Source organism: Coenobita brevimanus, chromosome 98 (assembly GCF_032717465.1).
Source record: "Coenobita brevimanus isolate Jiangsu-jjx chromosome 98, ASM3271746v2, whole genome shotgun sequence".
NCBI lineage: Eukaryota > Metazoa > Arthropoda > Malacostraca > Decapoda > Coenobitidae > Coenobita > Coenobita brevimanus.
In genome coordinates, this window is record NC_137051.1 from 111,741 (window position 1) to 123,890 (window position 12,150).

Below are 12,150 nucleotides of genomic sequence, written 5' to 3' on the forward strand. Positions count from 1 at the left end.
ATCATGTAATAGTCTACAGTAGGTTAATGGGAACAGTAAATATAATGCAGTATCTTGCATTAGTAATTTATAATCTGCTTTAATATTATGTCTAACAAAAGAACTTTGTCTTTAAATATGCACTGACTGTGTGAGAACATGTGATAACACCCCTCTATAGTATGAAAAAATATTTTGGGAAGTGGATGTTTTTGGAAATGGAGGTTCAAATTTAGGAGTTTGTACTGTACATGATTACCAGTATGCACTTAAGTCTCATTTTACTGGACAAGCTGATATTTCTCCTACTTTTGTGCTCTCCATTTCTTTGTCTTTTGATCTTACCAAACCTCATATTTTTGGTGAAAATGGTCTCTAAATACAAGGCAGTTCTATATAATACCGGTAATCCACTCCCACTTCACTAGAAGATTTCTTAGGTGCTGGAGGAACAGCTCAGTCATCATTATCAATGTCTACCCTACATCAGTATTCATTTCTTACTCCCACTGCCACTACCCCATCCACACCAGCAGACTGTGCTCTCCTTACAATATGTAAGATCTTGCCATGTAAGGTTCTAGTGGAGTGCCCTTTACAGACAATCCTGTATTAGAAATTCAGTCAGTAACAACATGCATTAACAGTGATCCTTGTTATATGTCAGTAATGTTCCAAATCACAGTACCTGGTATCCTAACTTTTTCCAAACATTTGAGGGTGCAAGTTGAGAGAACTAACAAATCAGCTTTACAAGTATTATTGAAACATCAGGTTGCAATACTTCTATAGTTTACTGAAGAATTAACTACTTCGTTTGTTTGTTGTGATAACGTATGGTATCCTTTATTTTATTTTTGCTCTCTCTCCTGATGATTTTCTTAAGCTTAGGGGAGATATTTTGCAGTGAAGGGATTAAAGAAAGCTGAATCTAGCTCCTCCAGTTCCAAAAGTCTCAGCTAAGCTTAATAAAATTGTCTGAGGTAGAGAGATGGCCTGCAGTCCCAGTGGACCCAGGCTCGAATCCCCGCTAAGGCAGGGAACAGTTTAAGGATTTGAATTTCTGTAAAGCAGCCTTTACTGATCTACCAGATGACCCGCCAACATGTCGTAACAATACCCCGCTAACACCAATACATCAGTCCTGTTTGAGACAGCCTCAGCATGTATTCAATATGAACGGTGGGTTTTGGCGCCGAAGTAGTGACATGTTCTTACCTAAATGTTCTTACCTAAATGTATCCTTACAGGAATAAGTCAAGCTCATACTATTCCATGTATTAAACCATTTTTATCATACATAACCTTAAATTTATTAATTGTTCTGGCACACACTATTTCATTCAGTAGTGCATTCCACTGATCAACTGTCCTATTTGGGAAACTGAATTTCCTTGTGTCTTTATCGCCTCTCTTTATATGTAGTTTTTTGCAGTGTCCTCTTTCTGATGCTTCCTCATAGGTTATATGTTCATTTATGTCTATTTTCTCTTTCCCTGAGATGCATTTATATAGCATAATTATGTCTCTTCTTTTCCTTCTTTCCTGCAGTGTTGGTAGATTCAATTTTTCTAGTCTTTCTTCGTAGCTTAGATCCCTTAAGCTTGGTACCCATCTTGTACCTGCCCTTTGTACTTTTTCAATCTTATCTATGTGCATTTTGAGATGAGGATTCCAGACTACTGATGCATACTCCTGGGCTGATCTGATGAATGATGTTATTATCTTTCTCAGCATGTCTTCATTTATAAATGTGAATGCTATTCTCAAGCAGTGTATACATGTTACATACCTTCTCATTGATGTGGTCTGCCACATCATATGGAGATGTAGGGATGTAGGTGGACTACCGGGCCTTGGTAATGGGCTGGAAAGCCTATGCCCAGAGTTAGAAACATTAAAATATATAGGCTATATACATGGTATATATATATATATATATATATCATCATCATCATCATCATCATATATATATATATATATATATATATATATACATACACATGTATACAACTACCGCAAATTGACTTAGGGCCTTCCCTCACAAGGTATTAAAAAAACACAGAAATCATAGTATATCACTATGTTCGTGAAATGCCATTCATTAATATGAAATCATGTTTCCCTTGTTTTTCAGGACCAGCTGGATGCATTTGGGCATGGAATCACTTAGATCTCTATAAATCTAAGGACATTTCTTTGCACCAAACATTTGTCAGTACAGTCTTGAGGTTGTCCAGATTGGGTGTCTTCTTCTCTGCCATGATTTTCTTCACCTTTGCCCAGCAGTTTTCTATCGGATTTAGATCCGGACTGTTGCCAGGCCAGTCAGGACCTCAATCCGATTATTCCATAAGCCATTTTGTCACCTTACTTGACTTGTGACGTGGAGCTGAATCATGCATGAAAAAGTCGCACCCATGAATAGCAAAAAAGTTTAACAAATGATCTTTCAGGGCTTCAATGTACTGGCCACCATTCATCATCAAGTTCTTAGGAAGAAAGTAGAGGCCTCCCCTTCCCATTTTACCTGAGAAACACCCCCATACCACTTTGGAAAAAGGAGGCCTCCCTTTCCCATTTCACCTGAGAAACACCCCCAGACCACTTAGGAAGAAAGTAGAGGCCTCCCCTTCCCATTTCACCTGAAAAACACCTCCATACCATTACCTGTTGTGGGTGCTTAACAGTTGGCACCGTGTAAGCAGGGTCATATCGACTACTGGAGGCAGGGCGACGAACCTTGGCAGAACAAACCTGGAACACTTGAAATGTGCTTCCACCAGAAAACATAACTTTTCTCCACTTATCTGATGTCCAGTGTGCATACTTTTTGGCAAACTGAATGTGCTTCTTCTTCATGCAGTCAGTGAGAAGAGGTTTCTTGGCTCCGGTGCAGCTTGGCAAAATCAGCACCTTCTGCAAGCGGTGTTGGATAGTTCGAACTAAGACATCTTGTAACAGCTGGGGGTGCATTCTCTTCAATTCCACTGCTGTCGGTCAAGGATACTTGATTAATTCCCTCTTCAGAAGTGTATCTGTACCTCTGGAAGTCGTCCTCTTCTTTCTAACGCCATGCTTGTGCTTTGGTACGACATCAGGTGGCAGGCCACGCGCTGCAGCACGAATCTTCATGACGGTCAACTTTGCACAGCCAGTACGTTCACAAATAGTGTTGAGAGGGACATTATCCTGCCTCCATGCAATGATATGGACCCTCTCATCCCTTGAGCAGTACTTTCCAGGCATGACAACTCAACTCTAGGAAAATAACAGGGCAAACAGTAATGCATATGAAAAAAGAGGGAGGTGCAAGTTCGGAGCAACGAGAACATATTATACTCCCACTCTCGCTTCTGGGCATGCACTGACGTGCTGATTGTTTCACCACCTCCCGCCAACACAAGAGGAGTTGCCAGTTACTTCTTGCCCAAAAAATACACTTGGCAGAGGTGAAAACACGAAGCAAAGACAGAAAACTCTCCCATAGCAATTCTGTGAGTAGGTCCTAAGTCAATTTGCAGTAGGTGTATATATATATATATATGTATATATATATATATATATATATATACCGTATATATATATATATATATATATATATATATATATATACAGTATATATATATATATATATATATATATATATATATATATATATAAAGGGGCAACATACAACAACAATAACTTGCCACATACTAACTGGTCAACCTGCTGCAAAGTAAAACTCAAAGCTGGGTGGATGGATGATTTGTTCTCCTGACTCCAAGGGTATTACCACCCACTCCCCGAACATTTAAATCCATGAAATTTCTCTCTCTCTCTCTCTCTAATTTTTCGTTTCACTATTTTTTACTTTTTTCCCCTAAAAATTATATATTTTTCACATCTAACCCACTTTCCCACAACTTACTCCCAAAACATATCACAGTAGAGTCTCGATTAAGTGAAATTCATGGAACTTTCAAAACTTCATTTAATTGATTTTTATATGTATGAGAATAATATACAGTACTGTATGTACCTGTACTTATGAAAATACACCCCCATCATCACAAATTGTAAATGTAATATCACATATTATACATAATATAATGTAATATATCACATAATATACAAGAGAAAGTACTGTACTCACCAATTACATATTTCTGGTGTTCAGAGGAGATTCCATGGTATAATCCAGTGATAACCCAGTGACGTAATCCAGGCACTCAACTACCACCAGCCCAATGCCACTCAACCTTCACCAATAAAACACTTAATGCACAGCACTTTTGTAACTGTAACTTAAATTTCCATCATTTTGGTTCACTTTGGGAGGAGCCATCACGACATTTATCCGTGATAAATACACAAGACTGCACAGGGCACATTCAAACACAATGTAAATATGGTGGGCAGACCGACACTCACCCTAGCAGAAGCATTGTAAACTATCGCAGATGGCGAGAAACAAGCATGCCAAGTTTGAAATTTCGGTTGGATCTTAGATTTCTTCGGTAAATTGAAATGAAAATTAACAAAACCTTCTGTTAATCACATTTTCCAGTTGAAAGATTGTTGTATAATCGAGACTCTACTGTACTCCTTATACTCTCTCTCTAAATCTCTCAGTTAATTAAATATACCTCTCTTTCCTACAAAAATTATGCTTTCATTCGTATTTATCCTTACCAAAAAACTTTTCACAACTTATCACTTTTCCTTTTCATGTCATTCCTTTCCTAACTACTTTGTCTGTCAATCTGCGTCACATACCAGAAAACCCTCTTTCCATGTCCTCCTCCTCTTGTCCCTTTCTCTTCACCTTTTCCTCCCCCTCTTTTCTTCTTCTACAACCTTTCCTGCCATCTCGGTCTCATTTTCTTCTTCCTCCTCTTCCTTCTATTTATTCTCTTCTTCCTCTTCTTCTTCTTCTTCTCCTCCATCCTTTCCTTCCATTCTAGCTTATTCTCATACTCTGTATCATCAGTCTAATCATCTTCACCACTAACAGACTGTAAGAGAAAAAGATGCATCACAATTCAGCCCATAAATAACCATATTCATCATCATCATCATCATCATCATCATTACCTAATTTTGGTAACAGTTCACAGGAAAGGGCTGAAGCATGGAGAGGAAAAAGAAAAATGCAAGGGAAAACACAACAGTACAGGAAGCTATCAACAGTTCCTAGTGGAATCGTATGTTGAGTCACTAATAATCGATGTCATAACATTATTTTCAAATGGAATGTGATACACAGAATTCCTCTGACACAAACACAACTGCTCATAGTGCATCTCTGACCAACTGGATTCCTAGTGTTCTACAGTTTAACTTGTTTAATTCAGTGACAAATTTTTTATTTTAATACCAACCATGATAGCAAAGCTGGTTTGTTTTCAGTTCGTCTGTCTGTCTGTTAGCACGATACCTTCACAACTGCTCAAGATATTATCACAAAATTTACAGGTGTGTAGTTGGGAAACAAATCTATCACGATTTCGAAAATGGTGAAAGTAGGTCAAGGTCTGCATGTCTGTTACCTCAATACCTTAGCAACTGCTCAAGACATCAACAAAATTTTACAGGTGTGTAGTAGGGATGAAAACCTCCTACGAGTTTCAAACTGGTGAAAGAAGGTCAAGGTCATATTCCAAGCCGCACTAGATATGTATCGGCTTGCGGCTGGTGTGATTCCTCCCCTTAGAGGAGCCTCTAGTTCTTGCCATTACCAGTTTTTTAGTTAGGTGTAGCAGAGATCTCTAGTAGTGAAGGGGTTAATAAAGGCTATACCTAAACCCTCAAGTTTGGAAAGTCTCCTATGCAGAATTTAGTTACTTGAACTCTGCAAGAATAAACTAAAAAATGAACTCTGGATTTAATTACTTTAATCACACCGATTTGTTAGACCATGGCAATACCTTGGTCTAACAAAATGGTGTGATTAAATACAGTTGGGTCAAAAAGAACCTGGGCAGTCACTCTATGGCTACTCGTAAATTTGACAACAGTGTAAAGAGAGAGAGGAAGAAGAGAGGGATTATTGGTGGAGAAGTGGCTGGGTGTGGGGGGGAGGGAGAGGGACCAGTCTCTAACTGTTCTTTCCCTCATCTTTCTCCTTGCTCTCCTCTCTCTCTCTCTCTCTCTCTCTATCTCAAATCTCTCAAAGAGGTAATTGAGAGGATGCGAGTGGGCAATGTAGGATGGCAGGGATTACAGGTTAAGCCAGGTTAATATGCAGGTAAATACTGGCGAGTACACTGTTGTCAGATTTACGGGTAGCCTTAGAGCAACTGCCCATGTTCGTTTGAAGGCAACTGTACATAAGTATGGTACAGTATGTACATAGCTATTTCCATAGCTGTAGCCAGATGGCACATGCCTGACATGTGTCTATAATACTTTATAGGTTTGTGCATATTTCATAAACGATTTCATAACTAGTTTTATGCTTATAATTTCTTACTAAATCACTTCTGTAGTACAATATCTGAGTTGATAATGATGAAACAGACAAATGCACAGCATAACTAAAAGCAAAATTTCATGCTCTGATTACTTAAAAGTAAAAAAGTCTGAACTGCTCTTAAGACACTCAACAGCAAAATGAGTTATTCAGAGAAATATCCTACCATAAAACTGGAAAAACACCCAGGTGAATGAAAAACAATATCCATCCATCATCCAATCCTACATTGGAGCCTGGGGCTAGGCAAGTTGGTCCTGACATTTAAGATGAGAGTGGCCAGCCTCACTCATCCCTGAGTGGCATTACATGAGCAATAAGCCCCAACCATCCCTTGGATATAAACCTTCACTGGCTCAATTCAACTGGAGCGCCGTAATTACCCACTAAACCACCACGCGCCATAATTTGGTTATGTGGTTACCACCCAGCGTAGTAAATGGTTTCCTGGTGTACAGGAAATAATTCGGCTTGTAATGCAGTGTAGAGTCACCCATGGGCAGAAGGAAGAGGAAAGAATGAAGGAAAGAAAGACAGAAGTGGGAGTGTAAAGTCACCTGTAGGCAGCAGAAAGTGGAACGAATGAAGTAAAGAAAGACAGAAGTGGAAGAAAGGAAAGAAGGAAGGAGAAGAGGAAAGAGCACCAAGCTGAAATATCCAAGAACAGATGATAAAGGCATAAAATCTGTACATTTTAAAAATAGGTCAATTATCAATGTATGGCACTGTTAACTGTTTCTATGACTGTAAATAGTTATCTGAAATATAATGATAAAACAGATATGCTAAAAGTAAAGCTATAATGAAGAAAGTGGTACTGTACATAACACATTACATACAAAACAAAGCACCTCAAATCACACGACACCACTGAAACTACCATTACCATATCACTTAACTAAAGCTGCCACTTACTTGCAAATGGGTAAAATTTGTTAGAATTATCAAGAGAAAGCTCTAAGTCCGTGAGGAATGGAAAAACCCAAAGATGGCCCCCAGCCTACGACTGAACCAATCACGGCCACCACTCTGAGGAGGAGAATGACAGTGAATGGTTTCTAGAGACAACACTCTCTTAATGAACGGTATGGTATTCAAAGTGACATAGGTGATTCTGGAACACCTACTGTTAGCAATTCAAGTGTCATGTGCAGATAATATCACTATAAAAAGAGAGAGAGAAAGAGAGAGAGAATGTTATGAAATCTGCAGTTATAATCTGTACAGTTTCATCATGTGCATGTCTTATAATTTCACCCCCATGCTTCCTTGCTGCCTATCTACAGCAGCTATCGGCATAATTTGATGGTTGAAAATTCAAGGCAAACCTATACTATACGTCAACTATCATACAAACTGAATACCCATATCATATCTATGGTGCTGGTGAGGAATGCCATCATGCGGTGACACTAATAACTGGGCACCTTTGTTGTCTGGTTATATAAACATCCATCAAGCCCCTCCCCATCACCTGAAGGGAGGACAGTTGACTGCATGAGAACAACTTTAGCCTGGAGTCCACTGGGCTCACATCCATATAAGCCTGGAGCCAAGCCAAAGCAGTAACATGTTTATCTATTTTCCTGCTTATCCCTCTATTTTGCTGACAACCTGCTTTCTCTCAGGAACTTCTCCATGGGAGATGGTCATGAATGAAACCTTTCCAGGTTACTATGTCTTTACACAGCTCTTGCTCTCTCTCACCCAATTTCTTTTACTGCTGTCTCTAGCACCAATAAAATACTCACATCTTCCTCCATGTATATGGATGTTTTCCCTTTGCAACATTACTAATTGTCTCACTTTCAAAATCTTCAGACAAACAGTTCATATATTCATTTATCTACCCATCCATCTACTGCCAGACACCTTAATCCTATATGAGGTGGCCACAAACAAATCACTTGCACATGGTTTGGGTATACTGAGATGGAGGATGACAACTGAATGTGGAAGGTGAGAAGTGTGAACGTCAAGGATGGGGCTGTAAGACACACATCAAAAAAGATCTGGGATGAGGTCATAGAATGTGACCTCAGGGGCAAGGGACTGAATAGGGAAGCTGCCAGAGATTGAGCAGTGTGGACAGCCACCATTAGATGATCAAGGCTGAGGCATGCAGGCATGTTGGACCCTTTATAAATGATACAATTCAATATGATATGATTAAAAGCATTCTGATAATTGATGACAAAATCATATAGTGAACTGCTCATGGTAACAGTACATATAGTAAAGTACCTTGTTTTAGTAATTGGTTACCTGGTGTTAGTGGTAGGTGGGGCACCCACCATCCACTCACTCAATGTACTGCTGCTTTGGGTGTCTGCCCTTTCCTCTCTTCCTTCCTTCCTCTTCTGTCATTCTTTCCTTCATTCTTTCTTCTTCCTTTGGCCTACAGGTGACTTTACACTCCCTCTTCTGCCTTTCATTCCTTCATTCTTTCCTCTTCTTTCTGCCTATAGGTGACTCTACACTGAATGACAAGCTAAATGGTTTCCTGTACACCAGGAAACCATTTATCAGGCTGGGTGGTAACCATATAACCAAATTAGAGCACTTGGTGGTTTAGTGGGTAATTCAGGCACTCCAATCGATTAAGCCTGTGTAGGTTTATATCCAAGGGGTGGTTGGGGTTTATTGCTCATGTAATGCCATTTAGGGATGAGTGAGGTGGGTCACTCTCATCTTAAATGTCAGGACCAACTTGCCTAGCCCAAGGCTCCTATGCTTCTCATGAGGCAACATAAGATTGGATGATGGATGAATGGATGGATTATCTGGTGTTCTGCACCCCCCAAAAAAAAATGTCCCACTCCTTTATCTCCTGAGGCCTTCAACATTTCAGCAGTCAACCTCGACACACCCACCACCTTCCCCAACTGCATCTTGCTTATTGCCCTGTTCACAGTAGCAACATCAAGCAAATGACAAGGACCAAACACTGGATCTTCTGACTTCAAACCTTCCCTCTTCCAGTTACTCTCCTCATTCAGCTACCAGTTAAAATGTTCCTTCCTCACTGTCCACCACTAAATTCATCATGCTTCACACACTACTCACCTATGATACCCATTTTTCTTCTTCATCTCATCTGCCATCTTAAATACTATATTCTTCCTCTCAGCACTACTTAGGTTATCCAGGAAAGGTCCTTGAGATTCATATTTTGCCCTGTATACCTCCTTTCCGGCCCTATGCTTGACAACCAAATAATCCTCTCTGTTACCACCCCTTTTCCATCCATCCATCCACTCCCTGAAAAGTCTTCTTTTCTCCTTAACTACACCTTCTACACCCTCATCCCACCACCATGTTATCTTCTGTCTTGGTAGGCCCCTTCTCCATCCACACACTGAGTCAGTAACTCAAAAGCTTGTTCTTGAGAGCTCTATACTGTTCATTAACACTTCTGTCAACAACTCCCTGTTCAGCCACCACTCTACTCATATTGCTATTTAAGGTATCCCTTACTTCCTGGTTTTTCAACTTCCATATCTTCCTTCTGAGTGCATATATCTATATATTTCTTTATCTACCTGTCTACCTGTCTATGTATCTGTCTATCGGTTTATTCTATCCCTCTATCTATACGAGCTTTTGTGTTCTGTCTCTGTCTGTTTCCTCTTTCCTCTGTACCTGTGTGTGTGTGTGTGTGTGTGTGTGTGTGTGTGTGTGTGTGTGTGTGTGTGTGTGTGTGTGTGTGTGTGTGTGTGTGTGTGTGTGTGTGTGTGTGTGTGTGTGTGTGTGTGTGTGTGTGTGTGTGTGTGTGTGTGTGTGTGTGTGTGTGTGTGTGTGTGTGTGTGTGTGTGTGTGTGTGTGTGTGTGTGTGTGTGTGTGTGTGTGTGTGTGTGTGTGTGTGTGTGTGTGTGTGTGTGTGTGTGTGTGTGTGTGTGTGTGTGTGTGTGTGTGTGTGTGTGTGTGTGTGTGTGTGTGTGTGTGTGTGTGTGTGTGTGTGTGTGTGTGTGTGTGTGTGTGTGTGTGTGTGTGTGTGTGTGTGTGTGTGTGTGTGTGTGTGTGTGTGTGTGTGTGTGTGTGTGTGTGTGTGTGTGTGTGTGTGTGTGTGTGTGTGTGTGTGTGTGTGTGTGTGTGTGTGTGTGTGTGTGTGTGTGTGTGTGTGTGTGTGTGTGTGTGTGTGTGTGTGTGTGTGTGTGTGTGTGTGTGTGTGTGTGTGTGTGTGTGTGTGTGTGTGTGTGTGTGTGTGTGTGTGTGTGTGTGTGTGTGTGTGTGTGTGTGTGTGTGTGTGTGTGTGTGTGTGTGTGTGTGTGTGTGTGTGTGTGTGTGTGTGTGTGTGTGTGTGTGTGTGTGTGTGTGTGTGTGTGTGTGTGTGTGTGTGTGTGTGTGTGTGTGTGTGTGTGTGCGCGCGCGCACCTCTCACTGATCAAAACCATGCAGGCAAAAACTACACCCCACCTTAGCAATTTCCTTGGCAATGAAAACTGAGGCCACACCTAGTCCAAATGCCAGAATGTATGAGAGGCACTTTAAGCTGGGGAGGTTAGTTTCTCGCAGCATCTTAGACAGCATTCTGGTGTTCTTTTCACTGTATGGAGGGTAGCGCAACCTGCAATACAAAAACAGAAGTAGATATGGCTTTATTGTAGGGAGGCTAATGGAGGCTGAGGTGGGTTGGAGTAGAGAGGAATATGAGAGGGTAGTTTCATTTGGGAGGAGGGCAGTGAAATGGCAGGGGACACAGCAACATGGAGGCAATTTGTTTGTGGCCACTCCTTACAGGATTAAGGTGTCTGGCTATAGATAGACAGAAAGGCTAATGGATCCTTGCAGAAAAAAACAAATGTAGATCTAGTTCCATTGCAGGGAGGCTACCAAATACTGGAGAGGAAAAATAAAAGTATTTATTGTTCTAATGTAGGGAGGGTTCAGCATCCTGCAAGAAAAAAAAAATACCTAGATCTGGTTCTAAGCAGTAGGTGGGGGTGCTAACCATCCACTCACTCAATGTAGTGCTGCCCTCGGGTGACTGCCCTTTCCTCTCTTCCTTCCGTCCATCCTCTTCTGTCTTTATGTCCTCCATTCTTTCCTCTTCCTTCTGCCTATCGGTGACTCTACACTGGGCAACACACCAAATGGTTTCCTGTACACCTGGAAACTATTAACTATGCTGGATGGTAACCATATAGCTAAATTATGGCACCATAAGGCACTCCAATCAGACTGAGCCTGAGCAGGTTCCTATTCAAGGGGTGGTTGGGGTTTATTGCTCACATAATGCCTCTCAGAGATGAGTTAGACTGGTCACTCTCATCTTAAATGTCAGGACCAACTTGCCTAGCCCCGGGCTCCTACGTTCCTCATGGGGCAACACAGGATTAGATGATGATTATGAGATCTGCTTCTACTGTTGGGAGGGCAGCACATGCTAAAGAGGAAAAAAAAAATTGATATTACTGTAGGGATGGTCATTCATCCTGGAAGACAAAAACAAAAGTAGATCTGGTTTTGCAGTCTTACAGATAATATGAGAAAATATGTTTACTCTGTCCATTTACCTGTAGTCATACACCCCAACCCCAGAGAGGGTGGCCTTGAACATATAGTCTCCATGTGACTGTCTTCTGCCAGCAGACCATCCTCTCTCCAACTGCACTCCACTGAATCATTTCCTTGTACCCCATCTCATACATACTTCTCTACCAATATAGTACATTACTAACTTACCAGCAATCTAATCACCTCACATTACAGCT

The 12,150-nt window shown here is 40.8% G+C and overlaps 1 protein-coding gene across 5 annotated transcripts in view; it reads right to left on the reverse strand.

Annotated features, from left to right (window-relative positions):
• Positions 1 to 4,689: 4,689 nt before the first annotated feature.
• The window catches only part of LOC145414131 (aldehyde dehydrogenase, dimeric NADP-preferring-like), a 51,964-nt gene continuing 44,503 nt past the window's right edge, over positions 4,690 to 12,150 (reverse strand). For 2 of the 5 annotated variants that reach the window (XM_080283693.1, XM_080283694.1), the window contains exons 14-16: positions 10,853 to 11,003; positions 7,352 to 7,465; positions 4,955 to 4,979 (exon numbers count right to left, since the gene is read on the reverse strand). In XM_080283693.1, coding sequence (XP_080139819.1) covers positions 7,394 to 7,465; positions 10,853 to 11,003 — 223 coding nt within the window. In that variant the 3' untranslated portion in view covers positions 4,955 to 4,979; positions 7,352 to 7,393. Of the gene's footprint in view, positions 4,980 to 7,351; positions 7,466 to 10,852; positions 11,004 to 12,150 lie in introns of those variants that run through there. The other 3 variants (XR_013899831.1, XM_080283695.1, XR_013899830.1) reach the window with 2 other exon arrangements.